Raw genomic sequence first — 19,663 nt, forward strand, 5'->3', positions numbered from 1 at the left:
GAGGGTTGAAATCATGACTCAAAAATTCGATTCATTTTAGGCTGAGTCGCTGCGTCACCTCAGACAAGGGAGAGCTCACCAAAGAATGCTGTAGGAGATCCTCCCAAAATTCACTCTGTCATTTTAGTTATCCGAATAGCTCCGGGGGCTGGTGAGATGCTGAGGCAGTAAAGAAACAGCTGCAGACCTTGGGCTAACAATGCGAGTACCCGACAGGAAGCCAGACAGCAAGCAGTGTGTCACACCACTCGCCCCTGCCTGTCACACAGCCACCGTTATCACGGCGCCTGCGACTTTCCTTTATCTCAGCAAATTATGTCCACCTTAAGCTTTTTGTTCCTCTGCCAACTTTGCCTTTGATGGTTTTGTGCTCTCATTAATGCTTTCTCTTCACACGTGTTTACAAGCCTAACTATGGTTAAAGGCTCCCTTCAACTGGTGCAGCTCATTGATAGATCCTGTCTTCCTTGGACTTTACCTCCCATCCACCACCACAGCTCCAGCCCAGCATCAGTGCTCATGCAACCACAACTGCACATCAATGTGGGGAAAGCCAGATATGAGGAAGGTATTTCAGGTAAGGAAGAAACTCCTTGCATGGCAAAAACCCTGGAGGAGGTTTCCAGGAGAAACGTTGCCCTGGAAGTGTTCATGATCAGGTTAGATGGAGATTTGAGCAACCTGCTCTAGTGGATGGTGTCCCTATCCATGACAGAGGGTTGGCATTAGATAACCTTTACGGTCCCTTCCAACCCAAACCATTCTATTCTATCCTAAAGTGCTCCAGGTAAGCCCAAATTCTTAAAACAACAGTTTTCAGATAGATCAGCTCCTTCAGCTAGACAATAAAGTGCTATGAATACTAAATCTAGCCCTATTTCCCAGCATGGAAACAATCTAATCAAACCACCCCTCGCAGCCCCATCTCTTCCTCCTACAAAAGAGGTTCCTGCTTCATGTATTCACCTCAATGCATGCAGTAGCAGCTCGTGGCAAGGAGGATTTAGCAAGCAGCTAGAGTTTCTGACAAACTTCAGCCCTTCAGCAGTCAGTGCAAAAGAAGCTATGTCTCTAACCTCATACACCACTTCAAGGTATCCCCTATCCAGTCAGAACTTCAGTTTTGCTTCTCGTATCCCCTACAAGTAAAGGACCATGCCCAGCAGACTTGAAAATCAAGTTTTCATACCACAGCAGGTAAAAACGTATCAAGATTTATTCCACAAACTCATGTATTCATCCCTTGCATTTCCTGATCCCAGTTCCTAAGCACTGCAGTGGGGACAAGGTACAAAGCTCCTTTAACAGCTGCTGCATGAAAAGCAACACAGACAGCAAGCTGTGGAGTCACAAGGTCTGCCTCCTAGCCCTGGAGATCTCGATATTTTTGGGAGGCCCTGTCTTAGTCACTGGTAACAGAGGAAAACAGTCAAGTTAATGTGGCCTTATTTCAAAGTCTCAAGTCAAATTATTTAATGTGCAAGGAGGTGGCAATGCTTTATGTGGCAATACTAGTGATGCATATACCATGCTACAGCATCTCCTGCATGCTAAAACGTGGAATTTGCCCAAACTACCACATGCAGGTTGTCCCACCCTGAGTGGTAGACAGATTAGGTAGCAGAGCTTGTGATACACCCAATAAACACATCAACCCAGGTCAAATAAGGCACAAAAATTTTGATGTAAGGCAGCTCAAAAAGTTGTTGGTTTCCAGAAGGCAGTAAGCCCCTCTGTTCTGTAGAAGCAGTATGCATATCTATACAAACACAAGGTTCAAGGCATTCCCCTATGCAGCCAAGAGACATCCATATCTACAATGCCACCACCCACAGCTCTCACTCAGCAACGTTTGCTACATGACACAGAGAGAAATTCAAGTCAACCAGGGCTCACAAGATACTACTTGCCAGCTCAGTTTCCTTCTCCAAAATCTGAGAAAGCACAGTTTTAAACATGGCCAGTATAAAAAGAGCCCCTTATTTCCTCTACCTAGTCCTATAAAATGGAGAGAGAGTTCTAAAATCTGGTATGCATATGTGGACAGTCCTCTTGGCTCTCCCAGTCTGACACAGGCTGCTGTGAAATGAGACTCCCCTCCAGCGATTCCCCATTGTTGTCTTAAACACGTGTGGGTTTTGTCTCAGTTTTGTTTTTTGAAAGCATTAAGCTTTATGTGTTAAAAGTTTTATAAGAACTCTGCAGGAAAGGACATAATTTGATCTAGTAAACATGCAAAACTCACAAAATTTATGATGCAGTCTTGCAAAACTTTCAAGTGTGTTTAATATGTCACCACATAAATTTAGCAATTGACCTTTACCCCATGCTTTAGCTTAAGACATGAATGAAAAGCCTGCAGCAGTCTAAATGCTTAAGGCATCTCCACACTTGCAGCTTTTAGGATCTATAAAAACCAGAAAATCTGCTGCATTACAACAGTCAAAGCCGTATCTGAAGTGGGTCATTCACTTGATGCCTCACAGCAGAAAAGATGACCACCAGCAATTTCAGCAGTTACTCTACTGCTGGAGACACATCACAAGTCTGCTGATTTAGTCCTAGTAATCTACACCAGTGACACAAGAAAGATGTCAGACAGAGTGGTTGCACATGCATGTGGATGGCACCTGGTTTGGTTTCTTCAAAGTCAAAAGCTAAGAGAGACTTTTGCATTTTCACCTGATGCAGTGAGTGCCACAGATTGTGAATGAAGATTACTCCTCCTGGAAACATCAATTCCAAATACTCCTGACAACTCAGGAATTGCTAGAAACTGCATTAATTGAGTGTACAACTCAGTCATGGATCACTGACCAAAACTTGTCATTGCTGTTGAACCTTTCAAAGATCACTCTGACTTCCATCTCCTGCTCGTCATGGTGTTTTTCCTGCTTCTCATCTCCACATAGGAAAGTGGGGGAAAAAGACCTAAAAACTCACCTCCCTGTTAATGTGGTGCATAGGAGGTCTACCAGAAGGTTGGTTTTCCCTTGGACTAAACCAGTTCCTTCGAGTAACAGGACACTGAGTGACAAAGTCCAGAGGCAGCAAATGGGTCTGAGAAGGACAAGGGACAGACATCTGAACTCTACAGTCACACAACAAGGGCTTAGCTTCAGGCACCACCCTGTGAGTCCCTATATGGACCCTGTAAGGCACAGAGCTCCTGAGGGTTGGGGCACTGGCCATAGCCTGCAGCACTCCTAGACTTTCAACAGCAGCAGAATTTACCATCAGAGCTGCAACTGCCAGGCTTCAGAGAAGATTGTCTTTACCCACTTAGAGGGAATCTTTCCACAGGAGCTACTTTTTCTAGCTGGCTGTGTATTTGGGGTTTAAATCTGGTTCGTATTTTCTCTCTGCAGCCACACTGCTTTTTTAAACAATGAATTTCTGGATGATGCAGTAGAAGAAACACCCACCAAGAGAAGATGTTTCTTCACCAGGCCAACAAAATACACCCCAAAACAATGGCCATATATAAAGAGTGGGTATATGGTGGTCTTTGTGCCCTTGGCACTGCACAGCAAGGTGTTTATTTATTTGGGGGAACAAACTGCTCAGTACAGTCTAGAGAAGTATCTTTTCTTCCTTCCCACTGAGACACCCAAGAGTGACATTTTTATTATTAAATTAAATTTTATTATCACATTAAAGCTTTAAAATTTGTATTACTAATTACCTCTAAAGATCATTTTTGCACATCCCATAATATAAGGGAGAAGAGACCAGCATGGACTTCTCTGAATGTGAAGTTCCACTTCTCATGGCTGGCCAATAGCTAGATTTCAAATTACTGGTGTCCTGACTTAAAATCAGAACAGCAGTTAGAGATCAAGGGTTCCACATCCTGTTGCCCAATCCTCAATCCTTCCATACCAAACTTCAGTTCCAGAACATGTTCCCCCAAACAAGGTTACAGCATTGCGGAGAGGAGGGCTGGGAACTTCTCCTCCAGGAAAGTAGAGTCTTTCAGTCATCCATATCCCCAGAAGCATACTGGAATCCAGCTTCATCACAATACCTGCCAGCATGGTTATCAGTGGATTAATCAGCTACATAAAAATTCAGCTTGAATCCTGCAGGAGAGCTGACTTCTGCCCAAAATATATCCACCACCTCCTTCACCTTAAATCCAAAACTGACTACTGCGGGAGTGTCCCTGCAAAACCCCCTCCACAAGTACTGGTGATGTGTATGGGCTCACAGACAGATATCCTTCTTTCAGAAACTTTCCCTCAATATAGGTAGAAGAGGCAGACAAATTTTGATCTTGTGTCAAAGCCACCCTAAGTTTAAACAAATAAAAAGCTAATATATCTGGCTTAAAAACACAGCAAGAATCTTGTTTCCAGGATCTCCTGAAAGCAAAATTTAAACAGCTACCACTGCACCCTGCGGTCCCACACTCAGAAAAATGATTTCAAAAAGGACATGGAACCACCCCAAAGCATTCTGTATGGGCACAAGCTGCTCTGACTCTGCATATCAAATCTACTGCTGCGCCTCTGACCCCTTAAGAAGTAGAGCAGCAAACAAATTAATAGCTGGACTTCTGCCATGACGACATTGCAAATGCATGCAATCCTAAATCACTTCCTAAGCTTTTTTCTTTCTGCAGAACAGCCTATGAGTATCCTATTTATTGTGCTGCAACAGGAGAATCTGATTATATTGGAGCAGTATATCATTTCACCTGGGCTAACTGAAATATTCAGTTACACAACAGCTAATCGTGAACAGAAGATAAGCTCAGAGATAAAAATAGGGAGAAAGACAGAGAGACCTTGTAACAGTTAATCATCATGATTCATTTGTCAGGCTGCCATACAGAGCACCACCTGAAAAAGCCTTGAACTTCCCTCCTACAAGTCTTTTTAAGTAATGAAACCTCTTGCATTGGTTTTGCTTTAGCTCTGTTTGAGTCATTCTTCAATCTCCTACTAATCGTCAAATACACAGAAGAATCAGAGTCCAAATGTGGAAGAGGTGCAGCATACCCTGCGTGTCACCCAGACAAGATTAGCCCAGAAGTGACCCCTCACAGCACATCAGTCTTGTTTGACTTTCATTAACAAAAAAAAAAAAAAAGTCTGAGTGATGTGAAGGTTGCTGAGCCTGGACCTCTGTCCTCAGCACACTGGCTGGCACTCAGGTATTTAACTCACTTGACAGGAGTCGGATCAGTGGGATTTCAAATGGTCATTGGGATCACCAAGTTACATGGAAAACTCCATTGGGGATGGCAGCAGCTGGCACAAGAGAAACAGACAGGGACAGGCACATGGCAAGGAAGGTAGAGAGCTGCCAGCTGCAACATACTGGAGGTAGTGGTGATCTTGGAGGAAGACAGGAATCATTTGCAATCATTACCTTGGTATAGAGCATTTCATGAAAATAAAACTGACTCTGTCTTTCTCTTTTTCCTTCCCATAAGGCCTCAACACTCTGTTACCAACAGCCATGGCAAAACAAATGCAAAAATCACCACTTTGGACAGTGTAGGAGACTTAGGCATTTGTTGTTGAACAATGGCACTTATTCTCAGCCTTGTTCTGGCTCTTTATCAGGAAAGGAAAAAAATTAAAGAATATATAATTTAAGACTTTGCTAGATACCTGACATTCTGATCTCCTCTAGAGAATGCTGCCAGGCTACCCTGATGTCCAAAGCAGGCATTTACACTTGCAGGAGAAGCCAGCTCCCCAAACCTTAATTGGAAGTGGCATTAGGTTCAGGCAGGCTTAGGCAGAGTAGGATTCAGCAGAGGCAGAGTTTCATTAGGCCAGTCTTCCATGTGGTAACTTAATTTACCCATTTAAGATGATGCATAATTTAAAAGCATCTAGCAGCTGCACCATCAAACATATACTCTCTGATCTCACTTATGATTTACAGCAGTTACAAGATGTCCACAAAATTACATTTGGGTGCAGATATTCACCCCTTCAGTTTTGCCACCAGCCTGACCAGTCAACATCAGATGTGCTAATTACATTAATTTCTCCCATACCGCATTTCTAACTTTATCATTTCCTCCTAGGTGTAATACAAATGGAGTTGGGATATTTTAGTGTAACCAGCAGAACACTTTGCTCTCATGGATGGTTGTTTGTTTTGGGTTGGTTTTCCCTGGTCTAACCAAAGCCCTTCAATTTTGACCCTTCACAGATGACCCTGTTTTTGGCTTGAAGTTCACTCCAACTGAAGACACTACATTCAGCAGATCAGCCATCTGATGGATTTTCCTTTTAAGCCAGATACTTTAAGCTGACCCATGGGACCAAAGTTCAGTTATTTTAAACACTTCTCAGAGCATGCAAGACTTCCACCTGCCTTTCCCATCAGGCGTGACCAACATTATGACCCCTTGCATTAAGCAAACTGGGAAAACCATAGAGCTATTTATTTGTATGTACGAGGAAAGGTCCAACTGCACTACAGCTCTACTCTGGATTTTTAGCAGCATATACACATCTGGAGAAAATACAAGACAGCACAATTAACTCTATTAAGGAAACATTTTTCATCCCTCAGCATGTAAGTTTGCTTCCTATCAACAGCTAAAAACCCATTCTTTGCATCACAGGTATGAAACTTCACAACTTTCCCTTCTGTACCATGACTACCACCACTTCCCCACATTTCCCAAACCACCATGCCCCTACACCACAAGGCAAGCCAAGCACTTTTTCTTTGACCAAACATCGCATAGTTGCTGGAGCAGCCCCAAAACACAGAGATGCAACACATGCAAAGTAGCTGATGCACAACCACCTTACGCTGCAGCAATGACACTGCTTTGATTTCTCTTCTAAGTACACTAAATAAGGACAAAATGCTTCAAAGAACAAGAATGGTCACAGCAAGTTTGGTCCAGTCCACTTTCAAATGATTCAATACAAACTACACTTAGATCAAGCAGTTTGAGCTTTGTGAACATTGTATGTTATTGAGTGCAGTAAAAGCTACCACACGATATATCCCCTGTAATCTTCACTGCAATTACTGGTTTTGCTCTTTTACTACAGCACATCAAATGGAGATCCACTTCTCTCCCAGAGAGCACTATGTGACATCTTCAGAAAAACTGAAAGCTACCCAGTTACTGCTGCTTTAACCTGTGTTTTTGGATTCATCAGCACAGAAGATGAACTAAACCAGACAAGCAAATCAACTGGAAGTCACAGATGAACATGGCTTTGACAGTTACTTATGTCAAAGGTGAAAAATTACTATGAACTCAGTGAGTAAGTCAGACTATGACTTTATTGTGAATCCCCAGAGATGAAGTCTTATCTCTAAAAAAAGTTAAGCAATCAGCTGTGAAATCAAAACTGCCTTCAATGAAGACAGCCACTCTTATCGCATCAGAATTTTAATGGAGATTGGAAACCAGAATCTGAGTCTCCTTTCGGTGAAAACAACTCCACCAGAATTGTTTCTGATAATTTCTTTCTTTTTACCTCAAATCGATCTGCAAAAGTTCAGTTTGACTAAAATCTGAAATAAATACATCTTGGATTTTCAAGTTTAAATAACATTTTGGCAATGAAAGCTACCTCTTCTTGTGCAGCTCCAGTACAGCAGCAACAATGCTTACAATGGCATTGCACCAGAAGAAAGCCAAGCTCACAAAACTCCCAAGAAAGAAGAGGGTGCTGTTCACAGCAGCAGCCCGTGGCTGGAATGATATGTATTACCCACAAGTGGAAGATTCGATTCTCAGCACAGATTTAGGATTGTGAATCTCATTCTTTTCAATGGCAGAACATACTGACTTAGTATGCTATTTTTTCTGAACCGCAGTGCACGCACCATGACACCAGGGGAGAGGAAACCACGATTTAAAAATACCTCCCAAACAGGAGCAGCACAGGAACCCACGTTTCAGTAATCCATCGAATCACAGGCCATTAGGCACCTGGGTTTTGCCTACAGAAGTTTTTCCATTGTTTTTGTTTCCACCTTTTTTTTTTTAATTGAAGGACCCAAATTAAAATTACATGATGCTGATCTTGCAGCTAGCCTTACAAAAAATAATTACAGAAGAACAGGGTTTGAAGGGTTCTTTATTAAATCACACAACATTTCTTATGCAGTGCTCTTGGTGATTTGTAACTCTGCAACAAAGAAAACCAGCTGAAGTTCTACAGCTTGAACAACTACTTTACAGCTGGATGCTGATGTTGGGAAAGAGATTTTCTATATCAGAGCTTTCAATACCTCAAAGTTTACTCAAACTTGGCCTCATCTTAGTATTTCCCAAAGCAGCAGGCACTACTAGGTATTTGAATTCTGAGTTGTGATTAAACTCTCACCTTTACTTTCATCATTTTGTGCCCTCACAGCTGGCTGTTAGATGAGACCAGAAGTGCTCAGCAATGTATGTGAGAACAATGGTGAGAAAAAATGAAACATACCTGTGGATTTGCCCATTTTTATGCAGGTAGTCCAGCCCCTCCAGCACCTCCTTAAGGATTGTGGCTATACAGGGTTCATCCAGGACACCAGTCTTGTGTTCTCCTTTGGCCACAATGTGTTTTATAATATCCAAAACAGAGCCTAGAGAAAAGAGTTAAACACATTAGTTTAAACTGGAAGAACTGCTTCACAGCTAAGCATACTTTAAAATCCCTTAATATACAACTCCCAGGAATTCATTGGGAGGGAAAGTGATGATGATCAGGATCAAAGCCAGGAGTTGAAGCCTTTGGTGCAGGAAAGCAGAGGCAAAGACATGAGCCTTACTAGGATGGAGATGCTCAAAACGGGCTGTAAAAGCCCCATGATCACAAGTGACTGAGAAATTACTTGAACAAGCCAAAATGTAACAAGTACATACACAGGATTCTTGGAAGGTTTTTCAGCAGACACCAATGCTACATTTGGTTTAGTACAGAGTACTGGAGAAGCAAGAGGGGAAACGGAAAAAAACAGGGAGCTGCCAGGACTCAAAAGCTGAAGGCAATAAGCTTGATAAAATTAGATTATTTTTCAGCTCTTATAAACTCCATGCAAAGGAACAGCAGGAAAAATCCAATATATTAAAGGATGATACTGCCCTAACAGAAAAAAGTGGAAATAATTAAACAGAGAACAAATGAGGCCAAGTTCTGACAATGTCACTTCTTCACTGTGCACAAAACTGGAATAAGCTTAGATCCTTCCCTAGAAACATCATGCTTAGCCTCTGTCCCAACCATGGTGTGAATTACATCATCTTGCATGACAAACCACACTTTTAGAGCAAACTACCTTTTTCAATTGCACTCAGAATCAGTGACTAGCAACATGCCTCTTGCGCAAGGTCCTGTTTTCATGACCTACTGGGTGCCGTCTTCTTTGTGTTTGCATCTGGCCTGAAGACAGGCTTCTCAGAATTGTGTTTTTATTGCTCCACCGTGGGTAATCTAAGCTGGTTTTCCAGCCCTGTGCCACTTGGCCCCCCTCAAACTTGGTTTTCAATGATTTATTGACTGGATAGGCAGCTAGTAGGAGTTTTACAGCTATGAGCACAAAGCACTGTCAGCAGTACAGGGAAGTTCTTGAAGAATGAGAGAAGCAGGCACAACTGTAAAGCACCAGTTCCAGCTCTGTGTCTTTGAACAGTAAGCTTACAAGGAAAGTACATCTCAGTACTAACTCAGGTAACTTGGAACTGCTAAGTTAAGAGTTTTGGAAAAAGTTTGTTTTCCCTAACTCATAATTTATATATATTTTTAAAAGGGCATTTTTGGTAAGTGACATCCTATAAAACTGAGACATTTCCTTTCGTTAGATTTGGTCAGTGGAGAAATTATAACTAACTTACATCTTGCAAATTTTTGAAGCAAGCAGAAAAACACAATGGAGAGTTTGGGTGTGATTTAGGGCATTTTTCCCCTTTTCATCTTTCATCTTTTATCAAAAAAACCTTCCCCCTTCAAAATGTCTTTTGTTAACTACCTTTTTTAATGATTTCTAAGCCAAAATAGTGCAGATAGGCTTTTACTTAGCAGAGTATTTTCCTTTTAGATTCTTACACGAAAGCAAAGAGGCTACTAGGTTTGAAAACGAACACCATGTGGAAAGGTTCATTTTGCACCATTCAAACTGTACAGGAAACACTTAGATGGGTATATAGTGTCCCTTATTTTGTGGGAAATGGTACATGCTGAGTTCATCTAACAGCATGTTGCAGTCTGGACACACTGCTGCCCACTGTTGTGAGAGCTGCACACTGGCCCACGGGTACCAGTCCTCACGTTGTACACCAAGCCACCTAGTGAATCCACCAAAAAATAAACTGAGAGGAAAAAGAATAAGCTGTTTGATTGGCAGTGAGCATAAGACCTGAAGAGATGAGCCTCAGAGTCAATAAGAAGGAAGAAGAGGATAAGAAGGAGAGGAGGGAGAATGCATTTGTAAACGAGAAGGAACTCCCTCTCCTTAGCAAGTGATTAGATCAGCTCCCTGGCTGCCCAGAATGGCATCTCCAGCTTCCTATTCTCAAAAGACCTTAGCTTGGTCCAGGGTATTTGCAAAAGACATAATCTTAACATAATAGACACTAGCAGAATAGGAAAAAAATGCAGGGGAAATGGAGAAAAAAAGATAAGCTGAGCAACAACCTGACAGCACTTTATGCAAGAACACTCTTAGCAGTTTTCAGCCTTCCATTACCTTATCCAAGCACAGAAACACACTCATGTTGTGTGAGTTCTGACATGAGCCTCAGCTAGCCAGAGGTTTCACCCAGCCAAAGCTCAGGCTGACTTGACATACATTGGACTTCCTGCAAGGGAGCAAGATTATCTCTGTTGAAGGAAACTGTAAAACCCCTGATGACAGAGTATGCTCTCCCTCACTGAAATCTCATAATTAGGTTCTGGTGTCTGAGAAAAGGATCCTCTGTTGTGCCATCAGGACTCCCCTGAGGTTCATCCTGTCACGTATTCATACCTAAAATAGTACATGCTCACAAACCTCAATGCTTCTAATTTTGGACAAGAATTTTTGTGACATCTAAGAAGGAAAAAAAAAAGAGAGAGAACACCAAAAACCCCTCAGCTTCCACTGTTCAAGTTTTTCCTCTCAAGTGTGTCTTTATCTGGAAAAGAAACTGTCACTTGTTTTAAGAGTCCAGTGAAAATATGTGGTTCTTCACATACTCGTTTTGTCCTCTTTCCACCCACAACTCTGCTAGCAGACTTTGTTCACAAACATTTTCCTCCTCCTGCAAAGGGCTCAGGGAACATGAGGAGGCAGATCATATGGTGCTCAAATTCATTCGGTCAAAACCCCTGCATTTAGCCAAGTTAGAGGTTTTATTTAACACAGAAAAGGGGGCGGGGGTTAGAGAGACAAGAAGGCAGGCACAGAGCCAGCCTCCCTTGTGAAAGGGCCAATTCACAGCCTTGCCCCATCCGCTCCCAGCCCAGCCTGCCACTTCTTAAGCACATTTTTTAAAAATCACTTTCACACTGAGACGCTGAAGCAGCAGAGGAATTTGCTTGTCTTCTACAGAAAGCACAGCAAAAAGGCTATCAGCAGAACTCTTAGTTCATGAAAAAGCAGAAAAGCAACCCAAGATCCACTTTTGTGTTGAAGAAAGCCTTATTTGGATCCTACCCACTTTGTCTGCACAGGGGGAAAAAGTTTTGCTGCTGGCATCACAGCACAACAAAAGTTGTGATTCTTCCACCTCACAGATCAGTACAACTGCAAGCTGGTACTGACTCCTGACTCAAAGAACAACCTCACAGAATATGTAGAACAAAGCCAAGCCACAATTTCCATGCACTGCTCCATGACACCTTCAAAATATTTTGGTATTCCAGCTCAGGAAGCCTGACACTGAATGTCCACATTCCCAAGCAGAGACCCACAGCTAAGTGCAAAGCTATTTTGAAAGCAGAACTCAGGGGAGTTTTCTGTGGAGGATAATGCTGTCTTCTAGAAGACAGAGATGAGATCCAGCATCAGCCTGATCAGTGCTGAGTTGTTTGCAGGGTTCTCAGCCATGTTACATACTTACCAGGTTAAGATCTTGTCTTCAGAGGCAAACAAATATTCTCACACCAAGGGCATTACAAATAGATTAGTAGATCAGAGCCCTATCCTTAGCCTATGGGAAAAACTGACCACTTCGAACAAAAAGGCCTGTTCCAAATCCAACTACTAGACATTATCTGGAAACTAATTCAGCTGAACTGGAACCAAGATCCCATCCACACAACAGCATGTGCTTTACAAGCCAATCACAGTGTTTCAAAACACCAGCATGACTCCAGATACTGCCAGCTTCTGAGCCAGCTTCCAAATCAGTTGAAGTGTAACTGGGGAAGTGAGTGCATCTGAGCATAGCTGGAGTCTGCTTCACTGGATCTTCAGTAAGGATTGCTGCTCCATGTGCAAAGTGTTCAGCCTCACTGTGCAAAACAAAAGTCTTCCATAATCTAGTGGCCAGATGAGGTTCACACTGAAAACAAGGCACCCAGCTCTGCATCAGAAAACAGTTACAAGACTTAAGAGAACAAAACTTTTAAAATCCCTTGCAGTGTCTCTTTACAAAAAAAAAAAAGTATCTTTGGCTCCTCCTTAGAACAAAACTATTTTAGATAATGCTGTGAAGTACACAGGTGTGTGTTATATGTGGCACTAAGCTTGATAACACCTACTTTGTGATTTTTCTTGGTAGAAATGCACAAATAGACGCCTCAGACTCACAGAACAAGAGGGTCAGCCTCAAGTGAGAGAGAAATTTTTGCTGAGGCTGACTGAGAAGCTCTCTCAAGCCCAGAAGAGGAAATATATCAGGGAAAGACAAAACAAGACATAAAGAGACAGAACTGGAGCCTAAATGTAAATATAAATAATGCTGTCATTAATAAGGAAGTGTAAAGAAATCTGATGAGGAACAATTGATCTCAAAGCCCAAAAGAACACAAAAAGGAGAGGATACTTACAGATTGATGCATGCTATAGATCATGGCTATAAACAAATTCCCTGGAAGTGTTCAAGAAAAGACCGGATGAAGCACTTAGTGCCATGGTCTGGTTGACTGGATAGGGCTGGGTGCTAGGTTGGACTGGATGAGCTTGGAGGTCCCTTCCAACCTGCTTGATTCTATATTTCCTGCCCATCAAATATACACTGTGCAGCACACCAACAGAAAGCCTGCAAGATACTGTGCAACTGGATAAAGCATTTAACATTATGCATCACTCATCACTGAAGCATCTCAAGATATTCTGACAGCAAGCCCAAACCCTGTTCCACCTACTTAGTAAAGCACAATCTCCTGGTGCAACTTGTTCAGCAATTGCAAGTCAAGCGGTTTTTCTGCTCAAACTCACAAGCTTCCTAGTCTGCTCTGAAAGTTACTAATGCAGTGGAGGTCACCAGGAACTAGCTGCACATAGATTACTCTCTCCTGATAAAACCCAACCTATAAGCACTGCAGGTCAAAGACAACCACATGAGAGTGAGAAACTGTTTCTGGAGTCCTTATTATCACAACAGCTCTGCAGCAGAATTATGTCTGAACAGCGAAGGGCAGGCAGCCCCACCGTTGGCCTTTTGCATATTGCCATGGCTAGAGAAGAACCAGTTAGGTCCAACGTGATCCACAGAAGCCAGTTTCAACTTTTTCAGAAGCACTCTTAACAGCAATATATGAGCAATGAATTATAGAATGTCAGAATGGTTTGGAAGAGACTTTAAAGATCATCTAGTTCCAATACACCTGCCATGGGCAGGAACACTTTCCACTAGAACAGGTTGCTCAGAGCTCCATCCAAACCGGCTTTGAGCAAGGATGAGGCATCCACAGCTTCTCCAGTCGACCTGTTACAGTGTCTCACCACCTTCATAGTAAAGAATTTTGCCCTTTTATGTAATCTGAATCTACTCTCTTTCACTTTAAAGCCACTACTGCCTGTTCTACAAAAACACAAGAAATTCATGAGGAAAGCAATACTTTGAATTGTGAGAGATTTTGTATATTGACATCAGGCAAACTATTTGCAATGGAATGTCTTCAAACCTATCAAATGCAGTCCTTTCTTGCACCCCAAATGTACTCAGTAAAGCTGTCTCCTTCAACACCCTGTACTATGTGCTACTCCAGTGTTTTCTTTGGCAGCAAAATGAGATTAAAGACTTCCATGCTTCAGCACCTTCCCATTGTGCCAATGCATTTGGTTATGAAGCTGTACTGTAAGTGAGATCACTGCACTAGTTGGTAATCCAGTCTTCCAGGCAGGGTGGAGACCAAGCAGCCAGAACTTCTTAAACCAGCTTTGCTGCTGAAGAAAACCTTTGTGTAATCACACCCTTGGGGCAAGAAGTCCTAATTGTTTCAACAGTTCGGTTTCAACAGCAAGGCACCACAAACATCAGCGCTTCCGGTTCCAAATCCAGAGCGTGTTTCTTTGACCTCACCTACATCAGCACTCTTGATGGCATGTAGGAAGCCTGCTCCTCATGTTCCTCCTCACCAGAAGAAAGAAAGAAGCCATGTGATGTCAACCACACTTCTTAATGCTTCAGCACATGGGGCTGAGGCAGAGGTTATAAAAATCTGAGCAAAGAGGATAGGAAGAGTTTGTTTAGAAGATTACAGATGAGCGCAGGACTATCATGGCAGGAGTTTTACATGCCCCCAGAGGCATGTATAGCAGAGCTAGTTGCTGTGGGAACCACATCTTAAATGTTATCCTATAACTTTAGTGACAGCATAAAGATACAGGATAAGGTAAATGCAAAGAAAATTCCTCCTTTAAATATGTCTGGTGAGCAGAACAAGTAAGTTTAACAATCTGACTTAATTTCTAACCAAAAAATAACTTTTAAAGTCAGGTAATAGTACCTGCATCGGTTTGCCATTTAAAGGCCTGGCAGAGATAGGCTGGAAAACAGTGCTGGGGATCCCTGGACAACTTTCCGGGAATCACCATCGGGCCCAAACCTAGAGGACACTGATGCTGAACACGATGCATCTTTGAGAACACGAAGTTGGCAGCATTTGCTGCTGTTTCTAAGGCATCTCAGCAGAAGCCAGCAGTTTCCGTAAGCCTGATTGTCATCAGAGCCAAGAATCAAATCTGCATCTTGTCAGCCTCTGACAAAAAGGGGAAGAAAATGCAAAAGAAAAAGAAGCAGCTGCTTGCATTCAACATTTCTGGGGCTGAGGAACACAGATACAGCAAGAGCACTGAAAGAAAGACCAAGTTATGCACAAAGGAAAAGATATCTAAGTAGATTGCTGGGGTTTGTGGATTCGAAGTTTCTTCTTAATTCTGGTTAAACACCTCAGCACAGAGGGAGAGTTAAGGAAATTTCCACTTCTTGCCTCCTTCTCTCTAGAGCACTTGCACAGATGTGTAATAAAGATTGAGGCAGGAGACAAGATAATACAATAGAAGAGGCAAACCAGTCCACTGCAGCTGAGACTGGCACATTTATAGGAGAAAATCCAAAACCTGTTTATTTTTTCATGTTTTTCCTACTGCAGCTATGTATCTACACCATGTTCTGCAGTCACATGCAGTCCCTACCATCTCCTGCTTCTGACTTAACTCATCCTTAATTACTGGAAATTCTGTCTCTACAAGAAAAACTAAAAGCCCTCCAGATGGACCCAGAAGAGCATCTCTCTCTAACAGTATTTCAACAGAAACCCAAGGATTTCCGAGAACCTGCGGCTTACGCTCTGATCGTAACTCACTGCTGGAACTAGGAGTGGCCAGATCAGAGATTAACATGGCAGAATTAGAACATGATGTTCCATCTCCCTGGTGGAGACCTAAAATCTGCCATACCTCCCTGGGTCTGGCTTGCTGAAATGCTCATCAAACACTTCATCAGATAATCAAAGGCTGAAGTAAGAGCTGATTAGATAATCTCAAAAACTTTTGGAAAATAAAAGGTTTAACTATTTCAATAGAGTAATCTGCTCAGGAGATTTAATTAGGAGCCTTCAAGAAAGCAGAAGATCTGAGAGTCCTACCTGGATGTGCTTCAATATCTAAAAGAGTTTTAAAATATTTTGAGATATCATCTGCTGTAGGCTAGGACAGTAAAAATTGTTGCACGATGGAGCAAGCCATTGCAGATGACTTTCATACAAGCAACTGTTCTGTAGAGTTAGTCACAGCCTTGGGTCACCTATGAATTGACAGCTCTTGTTAAAACCAGCAAGAATCTGGAGGAGCAGACAGGTCACAATCGGAAAAAGGGCAACTGCTTCTCTTCCTTCTAAAAAGCATGGGAGTTAGAGAGCAGGACTAGGCTTTAGATGGCTTTAAAAAGGCATGAGTAAAATTCACAACAGGAGAATGCCAGGCAAAGAGGAGGTCGACAGCTGTCTAGAGATAGCCACTGGGGTTTAGTTTGGAGTAACACTGGACCAAATGCCAGGGTGCCAAGTTGACATTGCTAAGCTTAGAACCCTCGAAACAGTTCCATCACTGGAGGAAAGAGTCAGAAATTTGTACTGGAGGAAAGATGAAGAGCAGATACTTTGCAAACTGGACTCAAGCACACATGACCAGACCTGAAAGAGGGTGTTTGAGTAACTGGACACACCGGCACCTCCTCACTACCACTATGTTATCATCACAGCCACATTTCTGTGGCAACGACTATGCTCTGCATCTGCTTTGGTGTCAAATTCGCACACTCAAACTGCTTTCAGCAGTAACTTCAGCCAGCCTGGCTGACTTGGCTCTGCTCAGCTTAGCAGTTTTACATGCTCACCTGTGCATCGCCTCCTTGCTGTTCACTTTAAAAGACAGAAAATGGGATCTTCCACCACATTACTTACAAAGGATAGATAAATAATTCAGTTGCAGTGATAATGTCAGTCAGGCTACTAAACTACCTCCAAGTGCACCTGCTGGCTGTTCAGAAGAGCACAATGCTGTTGTCAGACAATAATGCTCCACAGATTTAGAGTGTCTTCCCTTAGAGATATTTCTAAAATACTTGCCTATGTGACTAAGTTAACATTTCTACAAAATTACTGCAGCCAGAAAATAAATTAAATTGCACTTGCAACAACAACAACAGGCTTGCATTACAGACTGGTTTGTCTTGCAGGCTGTTTATCAAACAAAGTCAGTGTAATTAGGCTGAAATTAAAACTAGTTTCAGCCTGAAAATACTTACCAGCATAGACTGACACTGATGAAAGAGAAGCAATACGATTCTGAATTTTTACCCAGAAGAAAGTCTCAGCTATAAAAGCCACAATAGGATACAGAATAAACATCAAAAGAGATTTCCTGCGTGCTTCTTTGGATGCACAAACCTCAGTTCACGCTCTCCAGATGGGAAAACACTCATCAATAAAAATTTTCTTTACTTTAGAGGTGACAGAGTCATGTTGTGGAGTCTCCTCTCCTAGAATTCCAAACCTACCTGGATGCCATTCTGTGCAACTTGCTATGAATGACCCTTCCAACTGCCACCATTCCATGATTGTGTGATTAATTAGATGAAATGGAAGAGTTAGGCTGCACCCTGGCTGGTTTTGTTTTGTGTTGCTTTGAGGATTCACTGTTTATTTGTTCTGAGGGTTTTTTGCTTTGTTGGAGTTTGGTATTTTTTGTCTTCCTTCCTGGTTTATAAAAACAGCCCAAAGATTCTTCCTCTTGAGAAATTTAGAACATTATTTTTTCCCACTGGACAACAGATGAGCTTGAAAGTAGCTATTTTATTACCAATCAAAAGTAAGCTGAAAGGAATGAGAAGCAGTTTTAAAAGTGTCTCTTGTTACATAAATCACTCAGCCTAAAACTATCTGGAAACAGTCTCATTAAAAGTGAATGAAAAAGCTCTTTGGTCAGAACCCTTCAAATATCTTCCCCCATCCCCAAGATTGTCCTGTGGAATTTGCCTACAAAATCTAAAATCAGATTTCTGAAGTACAGCCATGAAAAAAGTATAAAATGAAAACAAGTGAAAACTACCTCTCAAAGTAGCCTCCTGTATAAAAGGTAGTGACAGCTCATTCCCAAAGTCTTTCCATTTCAGCAATTCCCCCAGCCCCCAAATGACTTATTTTAAGTGATACAATTTAACACTGGCTCACAGAAATGTTGGAGGGGTTACACTGCCATTAGTCCCTCTTTTATTGCATGACCCTGGTCTTCAACATTTGCAGCAGAGTAAGTGGTAGTCAGATTTCATTGCACTACTTTACTGGAAGTACCTCACTTGATGCCAGAGCTGCACAAGGATCAATTATCAGATTCTGTAACACAGAAGCTCATTCAAAGTGAATATTCAATGAAAAGCAGATCATCATTCACACCACCCAGAGGCTGTTACTGAAGCAATGATTATTTTTCCAGAAGTTTTCCAGCGCAGTCTTTACATTTACAGTGTCTCAATGATTCAAAGATGGTCCATAAAGTTTGGTATTTTTTCCCCAACTTTACACAAAAAGAGGACAAAGAGAATGAACATTTGGAGGTTCAAGGATGAGCCTAATCCTGTCTTGGTTCTGACAGAAAATGACTGTGAAAATGCTGGCTAAAGCAGCTGTGCATTTTCTTTGAAGAGGTTGAGTACCCCTGGTGGAAAAAGCCAAGAACATTGCTGCTGCCCCTCCTGCACCCCTGAAATGACATTTCCTCATGCTGTGGAAATCTTTCCACAGATACACTTTCTATACACAGAGCAAAACTACTTGCACTAAGCTGGTAGGCATTCTTTGCCACACATAAACATCCCTCATACCTTTAATGACCTGTTACCTCCAAGAAAAGAGAGAGTATTGCTTAATGACGCATGAGCCACTAAAAACCCTTTAAGATAGACTTAAGTTGGCAAGTCATTTGCTTGTCCCCAAGAGAACTGCTAAAATTGTTTACAGATGATCGTCAAAGACTCATGTCTTATGGTCACTCTTGAGCTCCTGTGAAAAAAGCCAGCACGTTTAGCCAGATTTTTCCACATCATCTTTTGGCATTTTACATGCTTTGGTATAATGCCAAGAACAGAGAAGCTAAGAAGCTGTTTGATTTTTGGTGGGTGTTTTTAAGGCAAGAAAACAGGGTTGTTTTTTCACCAGCCTGCCAGGAAAATCAAACCTTCCTGAAGCCAGGCTTAAGATTTAGCAACATTCCTGTGTTAGCATCCAGAATTTAATTCCATTCCTTCTCTCACGTGTAGTTTAAAACAGAGATCCTGGAAAACATTATGACATCAAATAGAGTGTAACTGATAAGAGGTTTTCAAACTCTTTCTCTCAAAAAAAACCCATGTGTCTCCAGTGTCTAGGAGAATAAATCCAGAGGAAGTTTCCCTGGCTCTGTGTTAACTAAGCTAAAATTTGAAATTGCTCTGAGTATTCCCAGTTTTGTCAAGTAGAACAAAAAGGTAAAGCACTTCAGTCTGAAGACTGCCATTAGACAAATCAAGCTGTTCTCCTTTTCAAAGTCATACACTGACATTGTACGTAACTTAAAGCTCCCCACAAGGGCAGACAACAAGTAAACGCGTTAAGATTCACAGAACAGTTATTACCAATAAGCCTTCAGCACCATGTAGGCCTCCAAGCTGCAACTGAGAAAAAGGTCAAGGAGTCATCCTTGCCAGAGAAGCTGCAATTCTCACAATAAAGCTAGTGGAAATGGTTGGGCTCCCTGGAGGTTGTTGCACATTTCT

General features: G+C 42.0%; 1 protein-coding gene across 1 annotated transcript in view; it reads right to left on the reverse strand.

Moving 5' to 3' along the window:
* OXSR1 (oxidative stress responsive kinase 1) overlaps positions 1 to 19,663 on the reverse strand; it is a 92,358-nt gene that overhangs the window by 41,904 nt on the left and 30,791 nt on the right. Inside the window, exon 4 of the mRNA XM_064162887.1 lies at positions 8,427 to 8,568. Within this exon, the coding sequence (XP_064018957.1) occupies positions 8,427 to 8,568 (142 nt within the window). The remainder of the gene's footprint in view (positions 1 to 8,426; positions 8,569 to 19,663) is intronic.

This window comes from Pogoniulus pusillus, chromosome 23, assembly GCF_015220805.1.
Source record: "Pogoniulus pusillus isolate bPogPus1 chromosome 23, bPogPus1.pri, whole genome shotgun sequence".
Lineage (NCBI taxonomy): Eukaryota > Metazoa > Chordata > Aves > Piciformes > Lybiidae > Pogoniulus > Pogoniulus pusillus.